The sequence below is a fragment of the Ictidomys tridecemlineatus genome, chromosome 11 (genome assembly GCF_052094955.1).
Source record: "Ictidomys tridecemlineatus isolate mIctTri1 chromosome 11, mIctTri1.hap1, whole genome shotgun sequence".
Classification (NCBI taxonomy): domain Eukaryota; kingdom Metazoa; phylum Chordata; class Mammalia; order Rodentia; family Sciuridae; genus Ictidomys; species Ictidomys tridecemlineatus.
Genome location: NC_135487.1, coordinates 16,625,536 through 16,646,778, shown reverse-complemented (window position 1 = coordinate 16,646,778; position 21,243 = coordinate 16,625,536). Strand labels below are relative to the sequence as shown.

Sequence of the window (21,243 nt, the reverse complement as noted above, 5' to 3'; positions counted from 1 at the left end):
CATGGTTGAGATTCATTCCCCTGAGGCGGGAATCTTGGGTTAGCAGGGGGGATTTTTAGCCCTTTAGAGCTTTATCCCACTGCCTTCTGTGTCCACAGTCCCCACTGGAGAGTCAGGCCCTGGTTTTATTGCGGCTCCTTCAAAGTTTACACATAACTCCATTTCCCCCGGCTGTCTTGAGGGTTTTCAACAGTTTGGTTTTTTTAAGTGTCTCTTTTGTTTTGACTCCATGTGGAGTGTGCTAAGATTTGTGGGTTGGTGTCTTTCATCAGTTTTGGAAAATTCTCAGCCATTATTTCATTAAATATGGCTTCTTGCCACTCCTCTGCCTTCTGGGGCTTCCATGTGTGTGTTTTTAGACTGGGTCCCATGTGTCTCTCAGGCTCTGCTCTGGCTTTCTTTGTTTTTAGTTTCTTTTCTTTTTTTGTACTGGGGATTGAATCCAGGTGCACTTAACCACTGAGCCACATCCCCATAACTTTTTATATTTTATTTAGAGATAGGGCCTCACTAAGTTGCTTAGGGCCTCAATAAGTTGCTGAGGCTGTCCTCAAACTTGTGAATCCTCCTGCCTCAGCCTCCTGAGTCTCTGGGATTACAGGTGTTGCCACTGCACCCAGCATTTCGAATTCTTTTTATTCTCTTGGCTTTAGTTGGAATGGTTTCTATTGACCATTCTTCAAGCACTAACCCTGACGTCTGCTGTTAAGCCCTCCAGTGAGTTCCTTAAGTATTGTTTTTAAGGTTTTTTTTTAATGTATTGAGGTTATTACAAACTTCAGAATTCACAATTCACCCTAAATTTTAGATGAAAAGTTAAATGACTTTTAATAAATTTATGGAGTTGAACCTCCATCAGTACAATTCATTTATTTCTTAAAAATATATTTTAGATGATATCTGAATCAAACTTTTTAATTCAAATACAAGGAAGGAAACCACATTACTAACTGCCACTCAACCTGTCAATATACTAATTGTTCAAAATTTTAACAAGGCCAATTGTCCCCTTGCCATACTTTTGTTATAATTCAGGAATCAGAAAGTTAGTATTTTTAACTTGAACGATCCAGCCATTTTTAGTATATTCACAAAATGTGCAGCCTCCACAATCATCTAATTCCAGAACATTTTTATCTCCAAAAAATAAAACCCCGTACCCAGTAGCAGGCTTTCCCCATCTCCTCCAGCTCCCAGCAATCATTAACCCATGGCCTCGGGAGATTTGCCTGTTGAGGATGCTTTAATAAGTGAACTCATGCAGCACGAGGCATTTCCGGGATCCTGCAGGCTGCGGCCGTGTGGACACCACACCTCTTCATGATTCACTAGTGTTCACCTGCAGCTATTGCACCTGCATTTATCCATTCATTAGATGGACCTTGGTTGTTTCCATTACTGGGCCATCTTGCTCAGTACCCTGCTAGGAGCATCCGTGTGTGTGACATGGGGACATGTTTCAATCTTCCGGGTGTAAGTCCCAGAATGGACGTGCTGGGTAGATATGAAGCTCTCCCAAGCTGTTCTCCAAAATGGCTCTGTGTCACTTTTGCCAACAGCAGTGTGAGTTGTCATTTCTCCACACCCTTGTCAACACACTGTGACCACCTTCTCACGTCCAGCCATACTAGTGGGGTGAAGGATCTCATCATGGGTTTAGTTTACATTCCCCTAATGATTAAAAATGGAAACATTTTTTCTTTGTGCGTGACATGGTTTGCATAAGCTTCCAGTGTGTCCCTGGGTTGGAGGCTTGGTCCCCAGTTTGGCGATATTGGTCGATGGAGGAACCATTAAGAGATAATGCCTAGTACAGGCCACTAGGTCATTGGAGCCACTGCCCTTGGAAGGAATTGAATTAACTTCATGTTCTCTTGGCACCTTCATTAGTTCTTAAAATAAGGTTATTGGAAAAGAGCAGGACTGGCCCCTCCCTCTGTCTGGCTTCCTGTCTTGCTAGGCGATGGCTCTGCTTCAAACACACCTGCTACTGTGACACCATCTGCCAGAAGATCCTCACCTGAGCCAAACTGAGGTCAGTGCTGGGCTCTGAACCTCCAAAACCGAGTGCTAAGCGAATCTCTTCTTTTCTTTACCAAATATCCAACCTCGAGTATTTTGTTACAGCCATGGAAAATGAACAGATGTTTTATGAGTCATTTGTGTGTCTTCTTTGAAGAAATGTCCATTCAGATTCTTTGCCCATTTTTTAATTGGGTTATCTTTTTGAGTTGTAAGAATTCTTCATATATTCTGGATACGAGATCCTAATCAATAATCCACACTATTTAGAACAATTCCATCATCCCCAAAAGATCCTGTTTGCGCCAATTCCCTTTCGCCCCCAGCACTAGATCACTAAAATGTGTTGTGTTTTGGACATGTCCTTTTCCCTAATGAAAATATAATATTGTGAGATTACAGGAGATGTTCCTCTGCCTTTTAGAAGCCCTCGGCTTAGCTTCTAGTCTGTCATGCGCAGCTCTGGAGTTCAGGGAAAAAAAAAAAAAAAAACAGAAAACTGCACAACTGTAAGAAAATCAGCTGTACATCCGGGTGTCCTGGGTTTCCAACGTGCCCTTCTAGGTGGGCCAAAACCTCAGTTCTGGGCCCAGAATCCAGTGGGGAGAAACCAGCCCGGCCACGAGGAGGGCCTGCCTTTCTGCGTTCGACCCAGGGAGTCTCCCGTTTAGGTGGTGTTCTGGTGCGTGTTATTGTGGTGTCTGAACCCTGGCCCCCTGCGCTGTGATGCGGTTCACTGTGCTGCTGTGGCCTCCCACGTCCTGCCCATCAATTTATTCTTTAATAAATCCTTGCATCTTATCGGACGGGCTTCCTTTCTCACCCCTCTCCCACGTGTGGGTATCTGGGGGCAAAACATTGTTGAGGTTTTGTTGGAAAATAGTTTGGGTTTGAAATGTCTCTGCAAAGACCATGTGTTGCAAGCCTGTGGGAGGTGATGGAAACCTTAGGACATGTGCCCTTAAAGGGGACACTGGGGCCCCCAAGCCCCTTCCTCTCCCTGCTCACCAGGCGCCATAAGGTGAAGAGGCCTCCTTTGCCATGTGCTGCCACAGGCCCAAAGCAACAACAATCACAGGCTGAAAGTGATGAAATCATGCGCCAAAATAAGCATTTCATTTATGAGTTGTTTATATTACATTTTGTCCCCGTGATGGAAAGCGAACTGAGATTCTTATGCTTTTTGAGTTCTCCAACCATGAACATGGTACACCTGTCCAGGGAGCAGAGTTCTGTTAGGCCTTTCAATATTTGGTGATTTTCTCCATAAAGGAAGAAAATCCTTTGTCAGATTTGATCCTAAATAGCTTAGGGTTCAGTGTCTTTTCGATCCTTTGAAGCACTTTGTTTTTCAGAACAAGTAATAAATTCACAAATCTCTAAAAGCTCCAAGAGGCACACACATCCTGTTTTTTCTCCATCATCTAGGTTTCCTTCAGAAGAAATCAGTGTTACCAACTATAACTGTGAATGTGGCTAACATTAGTATATAGTGACTCTATTACTATATGTAATAGGACTTTTGCTCCTCAGTATTGCATATAAAAATCCAGTTGAATACTTAGTATTCCTGACTTAACAATCCGTAGGTCATTTTGGGTTTTACACATACACACATATGCCTGCAGAGAGGAGTCATTTTGTCACTTCTTTCTCATTCCTTATTCTGTTACTGTCTTATTGTGCTGGCTAAGATGTCTCTAGATGAAGTAGCTATGAAATGTAGTTTAGCTGTAGCTGTAATTGACAGGGGGCAACTCTTATCCCTAACTTTAATGAGAAGTCTTCTTTTACATGACATTTGCGGTAGGCTCTTGGTTGGAGTTGACATCTTGTTAAAATACTGGTCCTATTTTGATAATCAAGTATCATGACAGCTTTTTAAAAACATTTTTAAATATATTTATTTTATTTATTTTTATGTGGTGCTGAGGATCGAACCCAGGGCCTCTCACATGCGAGGCGAGCGCTCTACCGCTGAGCCACAACTCCAGCCCCTCATGAAAGTTTTTAACGAATTATTTTCCACACCTACTGAGTTGATCATATGGATTTTATTTTCCTTTAACTTATTAAATGTGCTGAATTGCACATTCATAGAAAAAAAGAGTCTCAAAAATACTTCTACCCCAAGTTTTTATTTATTCTCATGAGGGAGAAAACAAGAATACTGTATGATAGTGAAAATATATTTTATTTTTTGAATATAATAGCTGCCAGCAATATACTGGTGTTGATGTTCCAGAGAGAGAAAAGAAAATACAAGCACTCAATAATAAGCTTTCATTTGCCTACTCAGGAAATTCTAAAGAAAATACTCCAATTCTGTTTAACATTATGGCTTGGGGAGTTTTATTTTTCTCCCTTGATAAAAATATAATTTTGGATGCCCCAACCTTGATAATCTGTAAAGGATGGAATTTTTAAAGCCTATAAATATCAACAATGAATGCTTCCCTCTCTTTGAATTAAATATTGATTATAACCAGTGTAAGAAATTGGTGAATCAATTAGTTTGATGAAATGTGTATCAAAATGTTCATGAAAAAATAATTTCTATTTCTTCTCATTTTTACTTTGTAGATACTTTCTAAATGGGTTTTTCTTTAATGCACAGAAATTTTAAAACTATCTGCATGCAACTCTGGAGAGGCTCAAAACTCAACAGAAATAAAAATGTCTAAATTCTAGAACTGATCCACTCAGTGTAAGAATAAACATCAGAAATCTCTTAATTGTACACAGATTGTTCAAAGGGTTAGAGTTGTGAAAGCCAAAGTTACCAAAAAATAAAACCTTATCTGAATTTTACTGAAAATTTAAATCTAAATTTTAAAAAAAAAGGAAGTCTATAACTGGAATAGTACAGAGCTTCCCAACTGTTTAATAAATTTCTCAGTGTCCCTTGGAAAATAGTGAGACTGTCCATTCAGACTGCAATCTCCTCAAAGAAGTATAACAAAATGAAGAGGAATTACTTTTTAGCTGTAGAAATAAAATCAGATGATTTCCATACATCAAGGCAAATACTACACGAATTGCCAAGAACATTGTTATGTCCCAAGTCTCTCCACACTGAGCTAGGCTCCCTCCCCAGACACAGGATGGAGTAAAACCCTGTGCAGGCTCTTACCAGCCGTGATGTAGTTGCCACTCGATCATGTCTGACTAACTTCCTTGGTAGAAAAATAAAATCAGTCTTTCTACAGAGAAATATAATTCTGCCTCCATCAAAGTCAGAGAAGACTGGCCTTCCTTGGACAGGCGGAGAGAGCCAGTGGAGTCACTGCGGAATGAAAGCAACGGGGAGAACAGAAGCGCACAGGGAGCTGTTTCTGAGGGGCTCGTGGTCACCTCTGTCTCAGGACGGCAGTGCTGTCCTCTAGGCGCCCGACTCTGCCTGCCTGGCCCACCATTCTCTGAAGGAACAGACACCCTTCTCTTAAATCTCCCTCGCGCTTGCTAATAGGTGTGGTTCGGTATCACCCGGAGGCCACTCTGTCATGATTAAAACGTGAAGACTGCAGGGTGCTGAGGCCTGCTGTGCCCTGGGGCAGATGGGACACCTGCACCCACCAAAGCCACTGCCACCCAGACTCTCGATGGGAGCTGGACAGAACTTCTTTCTGGAACCAGGTAAATCATCCAAGACGGGGGCTTAGACTTTTGATCAGCAATAGGAGCACTGCGAAAGGTAAGGTAAAGGAGTCTCCCTGAGCCAAATGGATATAATATGGAGCCTTTTCTTATCTTCCTATACTAAGCTGATTACTGACAGGTTAAAGAATGCAGTTGTGCTTATAAAAGTCAGGCTGCTTCCATAAAACCAGTGCTTACTAAATGTCACCGTATCAAAGGGGAGAAAACATTGCCATCTTAAAGCAATATTCTTAAAATCCTTAAAGCAAATTAAAAAATAAAAATAAAAAAGAAAGAAAGAAGAGCCCATGGAACAGCACATCTTAAACAAGTTAGGTACACAAACGTTATTAGTCACAGCCACAGTCTTTGGAGCAGTACTAAGAAAGTCCACCTTGGTTTTGTTTTGCTTTGAATAAATGAATAAAACACATAGCAAACTTTTGTTCCACTTTCACCAAGTTCATTCTTGTTAGAGCACAAATAATTTCTAATTTAGGACTTCCAATTTAAATAACAAAGTCAAAAGCCCACACCTAGAGTGCTATTCCTCAATTAATGCAGCTGCAGAAAAATCTAACTCAAGGAAGCACAGAGACTGAGATCAGGCCAAGTGGGTGAACACACCCTCACCCTAACACTCAACCTGCCCACACAGAGCGAACCACCTTCTGTGCAAAGCCCCACAGTAAACGGTGGTGCGAGAGTTGGTAATGTGTGCTTTATGGGTCTCAAAACAGAATGGATAGTGCACTCTCCAGATTTAATCTACATTAAATATGCTTTAGAAACAAGATATACTTGACATGTTGACAAACCCACTCTACATTCTTTAGACTAACTTCTGTACTCGTTAACTTTTACATTTCTAATCACTGCTAGAGCTACGTCAGCTAGGTCAGTGTATGTAGTGCTCAAAAATATCTACAGACAGCAGGGCGTATGGTTACCTAAAAAGGAGCTTTTTAAAATAAAGAAGGTGATCCTCTTCCAAATGAATGGCACTGGGCAAAACACACACAACCAACAACACATTTAGAGTGTCAGGTGCCCATCTGTTCCTCTTCTAAGGACAAAATGCTTTCGATCTTGAGAATACCATCCCTCCCTCTAAACTTTCACCTTCCATATAGCGTCAGATGTTACAATTTGTATGAAGGATAAATGATTTTAGACAAAACTAAAAATCTGTCTACAAAAGAACAGCAGGATCTGTAGTGACTTTCTGTAGCGGGCGCTCTTCTCTGGCGGTGGTGTCTCTCAGGACGTATCTAGGACAGACTCAACTGAAAGAGTATTTCTGATACAGTAGTAATCCTTTCATATACTCTTACTAAATATTACAAAATTCCAAAAAATACATAAATACTTCATGTACCACGTATTATGCACCAGCTTGCGGCTGACCGATGTTACACACTGCACCTCAAAAGTTCTGCCATCTGTGCACAGAATGGTGAGGACTCCAGAGAGATGGCACACTGCCTCTCACCTGGAGGGTTGTGACGGAGGGTCTCCAAGTTAGAGGACAGGAGGACACTACTGGTAGGGAGGGCAGGCAGGGTGGGAGGATTGTAAAATAATACTGCTTAGGAGTGTACACTTTAAGATAACTACTATACCTTGTCTATCCTTGACCCTAATCTTGAATAACTGCATGTTCATGCAAAACACATTTCTACTTTATAGGAAGATGAGCAGTCTGTTAGGAAAAGCGTATTCTTAGGGGAAGATCTGAAGACATCTCTCTCGTAAGTGCTATTTTATTTGGTAAGTCTTTTGGCAACATCACTGTAAGCTATTTCAACCTCCTTATCACTGGGACAGGTATTGGTAAACTCATCCCGACTATAGGCATTAGTTAGGTATCTCCAGATGCCAGTCATTCCTTTTGGAATATCAAAGTTGCGATATTTTTTGGCCACCACCTGAAATACAAAGAGATTCAAAGTCAACATCCACTTTCCATGTCTCATAAAGTAGACACGTCTGATTTTAGAGCACATTATTAAGTCTCTGTCACCATCATTCTAATTAGACTTTTAAATAATGACTAAGACTGCAAGCTACACCAGGGACTCAGAAATGTAATAGCGACTATAAATGAGCACTAGGGCCCCCAGAGACAGAGCTAAGTCTAACCCACTGGGTAAATGCTTTTTAAAACATATGCTACTTAGAATTGTTCTTCTATCTTAGAGCTTTATACACAACCAACGCTCCTCACTGTTCTGTCTAGCACAGCGTCTCCCATCAGACACACTCAGTATTTTTTGACTGGAATAGAAAAAGCCAGGTGATCACAGAGTGGAATTTGACAAGGGAAGCCAGTGTAGCAAACTCCAGTCGGACTTACCTATTATGTTTTTGAATATTTACTCAGTGAAAAGAATAAGCAAAATATTCCTCTTTATCAAATGCCTCAATTTTAAGACATGTTTTCCATTTCATTACCTCTGAGTGTTTCAGCTATGCCTAAGCCGCACTGAGTGACACTATTTGGGGACTTCCTACTCGTATGGAAGACCACCAGAAAAGCTTTAGCATAAAGGAAGTGCTAGCCAGGTAAACCTGACCGTTGGGCCTAAGGGCGGCGACACACCCCCAACAGGCCCACCTTGACGATGTGCAGTTTGGGCAGCAGGTTGCAATCAGCCAGTGTCATTTCATTGCCATCCAGGAATTTACGCGTAGAAAACTTAATGTCCTCCATGCTGTTCTCGTCAATCTCATCAGGGAGGGGAGAATTCAGATACTCGTCCAGTTTCTGCAGTGTTTTCAAGAGTCCCCTCTCCAGCGCTGAAAAAAAGACCAGACACTGTAAGAAAAAAATGACCTACGCCTAAGGAGAAGCGCTTTCAGTCAGTAACTACCCAGCGCTCGCTCTGACAGAGCTAGGTGGATGAGGCTCCACTCTCCTGGAGCTTGTTTACAGGATGTTCAAGTAAAGAGACAAATAAGCTCCAGAGGGTCGGGCAGTGGTCCCTGTTAAGCCTTGTTCATCACCAAATGCCCACACATGGACACACTGCGGCCCAACACGGTGGATGCCTAAACTGCAAAAATGAGTGGGGAAGGGCAAGTGTATTAACGTGAATCTAGATAAGAAACTCTTGCAGAGACAGAGATTATAGTTCTCAACTTTAAATCCTGTACCACCAGGAATATTTGGATTTATCACAAAGAAATGTGTTGAGAAACATCAACACCTGCACGAACAATTCGAGCAAAAAACCTAGGGATTTTGCACTGTTATAATACACAAGAAGCCAAGAATAGCACTAGCTTACATAAAAAGCATAAGGGTCAGATTAAAGAGTTGGATTTATAATACTGAATCAAGAGTGTATTTAAGAGTCAAATAGATGAAGATGCTACAACTTGCTGGGTGTGGTGGTACACACTTGTAATCCCAACAGCTCAGGAGGCTGAAGCAGAAGGATCACAAGTTCAAAGACAGACTTAGCAATTTAGTTATCATTTCATTTCTAATTTGGTGACTGCTTGTGAAGGATTATCAATTTTGTTTCTATTTCATTACATTCTGCCCTTGATGATTTCCTTCTTCTGCCTTACTGGGTTTAATTTGCTAATCTCTACCCATCCCCCAACTAAACTCTCAAGGTGGATATTTTTAGATTACCAATATTTAACTCTTTTTCTTTTCTAATGTACCCACTTTAGAGCCACAAAATCCCTCTCTACACAGCTTTCGCCACACACATCTGACAAATTTAGATATATTTTCATCATTTCATTCTTTTTCATTTGTGGGATATTTAAAAATGTACTGCTTAATTTTCAAGTAAAAACTTTCTAGCTTTACTTTTGTTATTTTCTTTGGCCAGGGAAAACATGTTTTATAATTTCAACTTTTTACCAGGGATTGAACCCAGGGGTGCTTAACCACTGAGCCACACCCCTGCTCTTTTTATGTTTTATTTAGAGTCAGGGTCTCGCTAGGTTGCTTAGGGCCTCACTAAGTTGTTTAGATGCTAGCTTTAAACTCTCAGTCCTCCTGCCTCAGCCTCCCATGCCATTGGGATTATAGACACGTGCCACCTTACCACCAATTTCAACATTTTTTGAAAGCTTTTTAGATTTGCTTTTTGACAGAGCTTTACTGTCACTCTTGATAAGTATGCCATGTACATTTGGAAAACAAAAGTATATTCCTAAGTTGCTGGGTAACACACTAACACACACACAAAGAGTTAAATTTGTTTATGTGCCGTTCAGTTCTTACAATTTCTGACTTCTTCTTTTGGGCAATTCTAATAGTTACAAAGGGGGGTGAGTTAAAATGTCTATGATTGTGAGTTCTCTTTTAGCTTTGTCAATTTGCTTTATATGTAAATTTCAAAACGTATATGTTAGTTATTTATTAACGTACAGAGGTATTTTATCTTCTTGGTAAATTTAAGACAGTTTGAAACATGCTTCATTACCTATAATGCTTCTTTCCTTAAATTCTACTCTGTCAAAAACAAACAAACAGCAACAACAACAACAAAAAAAAACAACCAACTACTTTGTCCAATATCGGTGTAAATTTGCATTTTCTTTTGGTTAGCTTCATACTATTTCATATTCAATTTTCCTGGATCAATATTCTGTATGCTTCACAAATAAATATATTCATTTTTGTTTATAAGTAATATATTTTAATCCCATAAATTTTGTATTTGGAATATTAAACCATTTATACTTAAGGTAATCACTAAAAAATCTGGTTTAAATATGTCAACACATTTTTACTGTTGTTTTCTTTTCTTCTTCTTTTTTTAATGTGCTTGCTAGAGATTAAACCCTGGCCTTAAACATGCTAGGTAGATTTCCTACCAACTAAGCTAAATCCCAGCCTACATTCTGTTTCCTACATGCCACCTGTTCTGGTTTGTTTGTTTTTGTTTTGTTTTTCTTTTGCCTTTTTTAGGATTAAGATTTTTCACATTATTGCCCCATTTCCCCCTCTATTAAGTAATTATACATTTCTTTACCAGCCACTGTTTCTTTGACTTATTAAAATTTAATCATAACTGTTAGGACTTCCAGGCAAGAACCTTAGAACAATTAACCCCACTAACTGACTTCCTGATCTGTAGGCAACATTGTCAGTTTTAAAAACTACACATGCATTTTAATTTTTAGAAGGCATTACTATTTTGTATGGACAGTACTCATTTATATTTACACTATTTCTTGTTTTTCATTTTTTCCTACATGTTTGAACCTGAAATTATTTTCTCTCTATGTGAAATCTACTTTTAGTATCTTTTTTTTTTTAAAGAGAGAGTGAGAGAGGAGAGGAGAGAGAGAGAGAGAGAGAGAGAGAGAGAGAGAGAGAGAGAGAGAGAGAGAGAGAGAGAGAGAGAGAATTTTTAATATTTATTTTTTAGTTCTCAGCAGACACAACATCTTTGTTGGTATGTGGTGCTGAGGATCGAAACTGGGCCGCACGCATGTCAGGCGAGCGTGCTACCGCTTGAGCCACATCCCCAGCCCTACTTTTAGTATCTTTTTAGTGTGGCTCTGCCAAGGTGAATGAATATCCAGCTTTGGCTTACTTAAAATGTCTATTCTGCCTTCACCTTTTAAAATCCATAAATAAAAAAACTAATGTCTTAATCATTGCATTCTTATAGTATTTTTCAGCTAAAAACCTTGAACTTTTAAATATTAAAGGAGCTGATTCTCATTGCATAGGAAGAGTAGATATTAAACTATTTTATAGATGATGAAATAAAGGAGTAGCGATTTCAAATTATTTTTAGCATCAAAGAAAAGAGATTCAAAATTTTGGAATCTGGCTTGGTAAGACTTGGAATTATCAACTGAGCGCTGAGTTCCAGAGATTCACAGACAAGGCAGTAAGAGAAAGTCGTCTGGTTCAGCAAACACGAGACTCTGAGGCTACACATTTTGAAGCTAGATACAATATTTGGATGTATTTGCTTCCAGTTAGTATTTCACCATTCACAGAATTTTGATTTGCCTTCTTTTAGCTGTCTTTTATATAACTTTTAAAGTTATATAAATAAGAGTTGGAGACAAAGCTCAGGGGAACAGCACTTGCCTAACATACATGATCTAGGTTTGATCTCCAGCACCACCATTAAATAAAGTCAGATAAGTGAAGATATTTGTACTTGACTGTTATATATTTTCAGGAAGATGGGAATAAGGTACGTCCTGCATATTGCTATAAACACAAAACCACCCTCTTAAAATGTAAAAGAAAAACTGATAGGTAATTGATAGGTGCTTAGGTAAATACCAAATTGTAGCGTATTATCTCAAGTGATGTGACAAGTTCACAGGTCTACACATTTTATTAATAAAAGGTAATAGCCATGATCAATTAGCTTATTTCATAGAGAAAATAGATAAGCAGCAGAGGGCACTGGAACCCAGAAAAATTAAAGGTGAGGAACTAGGAAAGCTCAATTGGAACTGGAGAAGTGACTGGGATTCAAGACATTTAAAAATAAAAGATCAAAATGCAAAGCAATAGATCTAACCTATTATGAATTGCATGCAAGCTAATGATAACACATACATCTAGCTGAAATGTGAAGTTCATAAATTAACAGAAGAATGCAGGTGAGAAATAGCTAGGTTCAGTAAGGAGTCCAGGGCATGATGGAGAAATTTTCACAGTTGTTGTTCTTAAAAGGAAAAAAGAAAGAGGAGACAGGGTAGGCTCCCAAGACTTTTAAGAGCCAAATGGAAATAGACGAATTAGTCTGACACAATTTTATGCATCTACATAACGTACGGCCGACAAAACAAACAAAAACAACCACCAATAGGTACCAACACCATCATTGGATGAGCAGTAAAGTTTTAGAGACTATCACAAAGGAGTATGTAGTTCAGACAAAGAAAATGTCAAGATTAACCACTAGAAGGCAGCAGCAGGCCATCAGAAAGTAGCTCCTTATCTTGAAATTAATAGGTTGCTACCACCTTTCTTTTCTTTTTTCTTCTTTAGCTTGCACATGAGAGAAAACATAACCTTTGACTTTCTGAGTTTGGCTTATTTCAATAAACATAATGTCCATTTTCCTACAAATGACAGAATTTCATTCTTCTTTATGGCTGAATAGAACTGCACTGTGTGTATATACCACATTTTCTTTACCGATGGACACGTAGGCCGATTCCATAGTTCGGCTATTGTGAACTGGGTGTGCATAAGCATGGGTGTGCATGTGTCACTGCAGTATGATGACGTTAATTCAGGAGTGGTATAGCTGGGTCATATGGTGGTTCCATTCCTCCTCTTTTGAGGACTCTATGCTGACTTCCATAGTGGTTGTACTAATTTACAATCCCATATCAGTGTCAAAGTGCTCCCTTCCCTTCCTTCTCCTCAGCATTTGTTACTGTTTGAGGTCTTGATGGCTGCCACTCTAACTGGAGTGAGATGAAATCTCGGTGTAGTTTTTGATAAACTACTGCTAGTTTTAATAGAGGGAACTCTTGCACAATTTTTAAAGGCTAGGTTATGCATTGGCAGGAAACAGAGGAATAATGAGTATTTACTGATGATTAAATATAGAATGCAGTTTTGTAGTCACAATGATGAACGGCCATCCTCACTCCCACTTCACCAGAGAGGAAGATGGGGGGGGGAAGGCGGAGGGAGGGAGGGAGGGAGGGAGGGAGAAAGCAGCAGGCAGACAAGGGTGGGAATGGTCTTGGGGGCAGCAGAAAGTAAGGGAAGGCGTGGATCTTGAATAAAAAGGAAACTCATAAGAATCTCCAGATTCCTTGTCTCCATTTAAAAACAGGAATTTGGACACCATGAAATACACCTCAGAACACATAGTGGCAGATTTCAACAATGATAAATTCATTTCTCTCTTAAGAATAGTATAACTACCCACAGACTAGTTCTACGTGGGAGCTTAGTAAATTACCTAAATTAATGAAATCACAGGACTGAAAAAAACTTAGGAGATTTGAGACAGGTCATACCTAATCCATTCCTATAAAACGAATTACCATTCATTTCTCTTTTAATGCTTAAAAGGTCACACAAACTTGTACTATCAATCAACTTGGGCCTGTCACCAAAAGAATTACATACTTTGTCATCTAGCTAGCTAGCTAACAGCTTCCCTTTATCCTATTCTTCAAATCTTATTTGTTTACTCTGTACCCCAATCTCAGCACTGGCCCCTGCTCTGCAAAGCTGGGGCATCCAGGAATCTAATCCCTTCCTTAGAAGTAGGTTCTCAAAGGTCTTAAAATTGTGCACACATATTGGATTTTATAAAATATTTAATAAGCTGATAAAACTAATCAAAAACTTGTCTACTCATGACTTTTCATGTAAAAATGCCGAACCCATCTCTGCACGGATTACCGGTATTTGGGTGAGTGTATGGGGGAATAGAGAGATGGATCACGAATTTCCTAGGCTTATTAAAGGCATTTGATTGCACTAAACAGAAAAGAGGCATTCAACAACATACATAAGGGACACCCACTGAGCTCCAGAGTGACTTAGAATACCGTTTTTTAAAGTCTCATGGCAGTGACAAGTCCCTGTAGGGAGGAGTTGCTTGGCAACAGAAGTTCTCATTTACCAATAGGTGATTTAATACAAAGCCTCGGCAGTTCTGAACGGTGTGATCCACTGCTGTTTGTCCTTACTGGTTACAGCACTCTGAAGGCAGCTGAGTGTAGGTGGCTACTTGAGGCAGTAACAAATTGATAGGAAAAAATAGAATACAGAGTTATACTTAAGTGAGTCACTTTTTCTTCCCTAACCTTATCCCTCAAAGAAAAAGCAAACTCATTTTAATCCCCTTTCTCCCAAGTGTCAGAAGAAATTCAGCCACCCTCCAGCCCTCAAAAGCCACACCAAGAAATAAAAACATCATAAACTTTAAGAGCTCAAAGAACTGTTCAGCAAGAGGATCTGGGTATAAAAGGACAGTCCGATGAAAAAACACTGGACAGCAGGAAGACACCGCAGGCAGAAGGAGGGGTTCCGACACACATGTGCTTAGTCAGTTAAAGACAAAGAGCCAATTACTAAAGAAAATTGCTCCCAAACCAAGGCAGCCACTGGAACACGTTATAAATAGACACAATCTAGGCCTAGGCACTAAAATCCCCCCTTTTTCCCTTCACTGGAGAAAAACATTTCATGCAGGGAATATTATTCCAGAAACCAAGGGAAGAAAACAATTGAAATTCAATACTAAATTATATAAATGCTATAATATTAAAATTTAATTATAAAATATAGTCTGAAAAGTTTGGAACTGCCTACTAAAATAACATAAGGAAATTAGCAGTGTTTCCAATCTTTAAAAAGATGTTTTGTCCTGTCACCAGCACGGACGTGTTCCCCATTTGGTACTCCGCCACATACACCCAAAACCCCACCTTCGATACCAAACTAAACTATGATGAAGTAAAGCATCTTTAGAAGCTAGTTTTTCTGGTTATCGCTACAACTTTTAAGTAAACACTAGCATTCCCTCTGTACGGTTTTCTATAGAGAGAACGATGCTTCACATTGCAAAGACAGGAAAATGAGAAATTACCAAATGGTATATGTCAGACAATGCTCATTAGAAGGGGCCTCTTTCAAAGAGACTTCTTTTCACTATATGTAAGTTTGGTAAATGAAATAACAGAAGTATCTTTTAATAAAAATTTAAAAACTGCCTCTGTACTACCTAAATAATTCTATGAAAATATCACTTGAAACAAAACTTTTATGTTGCAGAGAAATCTGGAAGGCTGTTGAATCTAATTATGCTCTAAAAGCAACTCTTTTATTTATTTGTTTGTTTATTTATTTATTTTTAAAGCGATTCTTGAAAACTATTTTTTAAGGGTAATAAGCATTAAAAAAAAAATCATCCAGGCTGATTTTAGGCTGCTGGTAACCCAAAAATAAAAGATTTAGCAATAGTTAAGCTAAATCAATCCATTTCAGGGATGGGTATACAGCTTAATTGGCAGAGTGCTTGCCTTGCATGCACAAGGCCCTGGGTTTAATCCCCAGCACCACAAATATAAATAATATAAATATAAGTATAAATAAATAAATATCATAAATATACAATAAATATATTTTATCTATATCAATCCATTTCAAACCATCACAACCACATAATCCATTATTTTCTATTCATCTTTATTCTTTACATATTTCCCTTCACAAAAACTTCAATAGAATATAAGAACAATTTCATTCAATATGTATCTTGTCATATTTCTATTCTGCACAGAGTGTTGGGGCATTAGGTAAAAAAAACACAGAAAAACAGCAACTTAAGGACTATTCCAGTTTATCATCAAATCTCTGATCAACTCTAAAAGATGTTCTTAATGTTTATGGGAATACCTGGATTCCAAGTGTTCATTTATAATCACTGTCACAACACTAGCTTTTGTTTATTTATTTATTTGCTGTAATGATTCAATTTTGTTTTGTTTTGTTTTGTTTTTTACCTTCATTAGCCTCTGGCCTTGAATTCTTGATATATGCAGAGAATTTGGCAAAGATGTCCATTCCAGCAGTATTTGATTCTGGGTGTTTTGGTGAAAGCTTTAAGTACCTAAATAGAAAAGGTGACAGTGTGTTATAGATGCAAAAATGCATTAGCATAAGTTCTATCAACAAAGAACTGTGCTAGCTCTCCTATAACAGTTATTACTGTAAGAAAGCCATCATTTGTTTGCTATGATATTTTTTAAATGTTTTTTCCTTAGGAAACAAAGCTCTGCACAGTGTTTTTGCTCACATGTTAATATTCTTGGCAACCAAAGACCATCTACATGCCACCTCCATTTGATAATTTAGAACACTATGGAGATAGTAGACTTGTTATGTGATTCCTGCCAAGCCAAGAGGCATCAGAGAATGAGACCTCTGGAGAGCACTGTCCAAGAGAACTTTCTGTGATGATGGAGATATTCCACATTTTCACGGTCCAGTGTGGACGTCATCAGTGCCAGTGACTGTCTGAATACAAATTTAAATGAATCACAATAAAATGAAATTAAAAATCACTTCCTCAGTTGCACTAGTCACATTTCAAGCACTCAGTAGTTACGAGACAGCACAGCTCAGGTGCCTTCTCATACATCTTTAGTTGTCCACGCACTGAACCAGGCCTGCACAGGTACCAGAGATGCTGAGAGCAAGAAGAAAACCCAGGCTGATCTGGCGTTCTGATCACCCATGGCAGGTAGGCCTTCCACTGCACACCCTCACCCATACTTACCCAAACCTCCATGTTACATATTCCATACTACATTTATAAGGGCATCAGTGAGCAGCAAAAAAAAATAAATGTTGGAAATGATACTGAGCGCTCTGGGGCACTGTTATAAAGTTTTCAACTCTGAAAACAGACATGACAGCAGCCTTTTGAAACATGTGTGTATTTTACATATTTAGATCTCAAACCCACATACTCAGTGCACATTTCTCAAATTGGAAAACATATATGAAAAGGCCCAACTGGACATGTTCCCTTCAGGGCCAGCACACTCCAGAGTCAAGGCTGGAGAAATTCAACCTCCACCCCATTTCAGGGATGATGAATCAGCCAGAAGCCCTGTAAAATGCCAACGGAAAATGGACCAAAAAGCAGAAAAACTCTGGGGAAAAAATATTTTACACTGAACTAGTTATTTCAATCATTCGTACACTGGAAGATGCTGTCCTGCCATCCAAGACGCAGGCGAGGCAGTCTTTAAGAAACTGAGCTCAGTTACAAGCTGTGTTTCAGTGCAGGTTTTAAATCACATTTCTTCTGTTCACAATTTTGATTTTAGGAAGAGATGTAGCTTCTAAAAATTGTGCACAATACTATACACTGGTAAGGGAGATAAACAATACCTGTTGAACATCTCTATGCTCCAGTTAACCTCCTTCTCAATAGATCTACACAGTCTCTAAGTAGCTCTCAATTTTTAATCTTAAATATTTCCCTTATAGATACAATGACGTAGTTTCTCAATGAACAGAGTAAAGGATTTTCACCTGAATTTATGCATGTGTATGAATTTTTCCCCTAACTATAAGATCTCCTCCTACTGTGAGAAAGTATTAAATGTGTACTATTAGTTTAATGAATAAAATAGTATAGCTACATGAGATCTTTCACCTCAAATCATAGTTGGCCTAAAAGAAAATTACATTCCTCAAGTTTACGTATTTGGTCCCAAAAAACACTGAACAAGTTAAAAGTAACCACTAACAAAAACTCAAATTTCCTATCTTCAGGATCAGTGGGGATTTTTTTGTTTGCTTCTATTAGATTAGATTCTAATAGAATCTAATAGAACAGATAAATGAAATTCTAAACTAGTGGGTCCAAAATCATTTGCCAATTTTTCTTGCACCTTCACAAAACACTAGATTTTAATTCCTCCATTATTAGTTTTAGCTTAGTCAAGCAATGATTTTCAATTATTTCGAGCATTCATTTTAATATTTTACAAAAAGGAAGCAAATAATTCATGAACTATGTGTCAACAACAGAACAGATATGAGCACCCAGGGCATCAGACTGAGTCTCAAACCAGCCCTTCAACTCATGGTGGACCAGCTAAGAATATTATAGCCTTTTAGGGGAAAGAAAAAAAAGATCAATATTTTCTTCATTCTTGTATTAAAAGAAAAAAACTGGTTATATACTGCCTATTGAATTATCCTTGTAAATTCTTTCCTTGTGTTTCTCATTTTTTAAAATTGGCTTAATGACGTAGTTCCTCACTGAACAAAAAGAGTAAAAGCTTAATCTTGGGCTGGGATATAGCTCAGTTGGTAGAGTGCTTGCCTTGCATGTAGAAGGCCCTGGGTTCGATAGCCAGCACCAAAAAATAAAATAAAATAAAATAAAATTAATAAAAATTAAAAAATAAAATCAGCTTAACTTTTATAGAATTCTCCTCCAAATTTATCCTATTATCCTTCTCTTATCCTTCTATCTTTTTATAAGTACTTTGGTCAAGTATAGTTGAGTTAAAAACCCAAGTTTCAAAGGCAGAGTAGTTCAAGCAAGAGGGACTAAAAAAATACAGAACTGCTTTCGCAAGCGCAGGAAGGGAGCGCACTGTGGAACCTGTAGTCTCACACACCCGACTCTGAGTCAAGCTTTCCATCAGTCCCTAAATTTCAAACACTCCAGAGGAGACACTGCCTGGTGCCTGTATTTCGCTGTGACTAAACCAGGAGGCGTTCACATGGAAACGCTGTGCTCAGCATCACCAGCGCCAAAGCCTTGTCATTAGAAATGCTGGGCTCCGGCCCCTCCGCACCCCACCCTGCACCCCGGCCTGCACCGCTCTCCTGCCTCTTCTCATCCTATCCAGAAAAAGGCCGCAAAGCACCAGGAGAGAAAGGGGCCAGCAGCCAGGGCGCTCCTGGTGCAAGCCACAGAGGTGCGCAGGCGGCGCCAGCAGCGTGTCTTCCACCGCTCCTGCACCCACAGCTCCGTCCTGTGGACAGCGCTCCGCACTGTAGGCGACAGAGTCCACTCGGAGAAGGCATTCGCCACCCCAGCATGTTGAAGTAGGGACAGCCAAAGTCACACCTCACCATAGCTCACCAGCAGCGGGGCATTCATGACTTGCTGCCAACCGTGGTGGGTCTCACTAGAGCAGCCTGGTAATGACCCGCCTGGGTTTCTAGCCCACCCTTCCTCTAAACTTCAAGTTGGACTTCAATCTTGTACTCATGAAGCACGATTCTGATCAAAGACTCACATTTTGCCTCTTTTATAAAAGTTAAACCCAATGAAATGAGAGGACAAAGCAGAGAACAGAGGAGACACGTTTTTAATACCGTATCAACCTGGCTTTAAAGGTGGCCCAGCTCTGACACCACTAACTGGGAGAGGCTGGACAAAGTATTTGGATTGTTCATTTTTCAGTTTCTTTTTCAAGTCTATGTGGGAATTGAGATCACCCATAAAAATAATCTTCAAAGCACAATACATGGTACACATTAGCACATGCATACTAGTAACACCAGAAGCATGCATTAGCAGTGTCAAAAGTAATTTCTTCTATATAAAGTAAAACTTTATAACTTTACTCAGAAACTCTCTTCAGAATATAAACTACAACATATAAACAAGAAAAATACCCTAGAGAGAGTATGGCACCTTAAGAATACTCAAAACAGAAAGATTTCCATGCATTTAAACTGAAAGAAAAGACCATTTCTGTTTATAGTATCTCTTCAAATCTGCCCTCCCCCCCATGGGGCTGAAATTTCCATACAAAACAAAGCAAAATGAAAATGTTTGTTTCCATGGTCCAATTCAAAGCTCTGATGTCTTACAGAACAATGGATACCAAGAAACCATAATATGTTGATATCAGCGCTACCATTTCTCTTCATGTCAAAGTCCTCTGGGAGAAGTAAGAAGGAATGATAAACATTCTTGATTTTTGGCTGGTGAAGAAGACTAGAAAGGAATATGGGAAAATGTCCATTTGACTAAGTGATGCATATATTATCAACACAATGATTTTAAAAACTTAAACTTGGAGGAATTTAAACAATAAGTATTTCATACAGTGCTTTAAAACAAAATAGTTTTCTTCATAGAGAATGAGTATGTCATTCAAACACCTTCTCTACTTATAATTTAATGTTCACACAATGATCCACAGGTATGAGAGGAAGATCACTTTCAATCAAAGTCTGAGGACAAGTTGGCAAACATGGTACTTTTCAAGAATAAAAAGGGATCTAATCTACTATGTTCCATGTTGCAACAGGCTTTCAAAAGTTCCTAATGTGGGGCTGGGGCTGGGGATGTGGCTCAAGTGGTAGCACACTTGCCTAGCATGCATGAGGCACTGGATTCGATTCTTGGCACCACATAAAAATAAAAAAATAAAATAAAGATATTGTGTCCACCTAAAACTAAAAAGAAAATATTTAAAAAAAAAAAAGTTCCTAATGTTTCCCTATTGATGTGTCTAAAGCTTTCCTTCACATTTTACAAAGATCCCAGTTTTGATGTACGGGTATTCTAATCACAGCACGGCCTAGAGGAAAAATTAGGACAGTTTTATTAACATTGGTCTGGAGACACTTTATTGGAGGCTCAAGGCAGTTAGAAAGTCTGGGGAAAAGAGATAAAAGAAGCTTGAAGCTCTTAGAAAGAAGGTAGGCAGGCGGGGGACAGGCTTTTGGAATTATATAAAAAGGATTAAGAGAACACGATCTTGGGGTTGGCACGGGATTGCCAAGCCAGGCCACTCTGCTCCCAGGGGACAGGGAGCTGGCTGCCGAGGAGGCTCGTTACTCCACTAGGACAGCCTTCCTTCTCCACCAAGCCTCACCGCCGGCTCCCGCCAGCCTCCAGCTCCCCAAAAGAAACACTGTTTCCTTAAAAGGAGTCTTGCACCCTAAAATGCCTGCCACTCTTCTGCTAGCTGTCATTTTTTTTCCCTATAAATCAGGCTTAGTGCGGGTGCTGCCCCTTTTCCAAAGCCTTTCTTGCTGCCACTCACCACCCTCACCCAACCCCTCCCACTCCTACTGAGGGCACCAAGTGAAGGCAGGGACCGTGTCACCCTCGC

General features: G+C 39.3%; 1 protein-coding gene and 1 non-coding gene across 4 annotated transcripts in view; both read right to left on the bottom strand.

Annotated features, from left to right (window-relative positions):
* Nucleotides 1-3,942: 3,942 nt before the first annotated feature.
* Nucleotides 3,943-4,015, bottom strand: Trnaa-cgc (transfer RNA alanine (anticodon CGC)). The gene has a single exon. It is a non-coding gene; the product is annotated as a tRNA-Ala (tRNA).
* Nucleotides 4,016-4,197: 182 nt separating this feature from the next.
* Clic4 (chloride intracellular channel 4) overlaps nucleotides 4,198-21,243 on the bottom strand; it is a 65,972-nt gene continuing 48,926 nt past the window's right edge. For all 3 annotated transcript variants that reach the window (XM_078025614.1, XM_005318073.5, XM_078025615.1), the window contains exons 4-6: nucleotides 16,144-16,250; nucleotides 8,279-8,460; nucleotides 4,198-7,589 (exon numbers count right to left, since the gene is read on the bottom strand). In XM_078025614.1, the coding sequence (XP_077881740.1) occupies nucleotides 7,425-7,589; nucleotides 8,279-8,460; nucleotides 16,144-16,250 (454 nt within the window). In that variant the 3' untranslated portion in view covers nucleotides 4,198-7,424. The remainder of the gene's footprint in view (nucleotides 7,590-8,278; nucleotides 8,461-16,143; nucleotides 16,251-21,243) is intronic.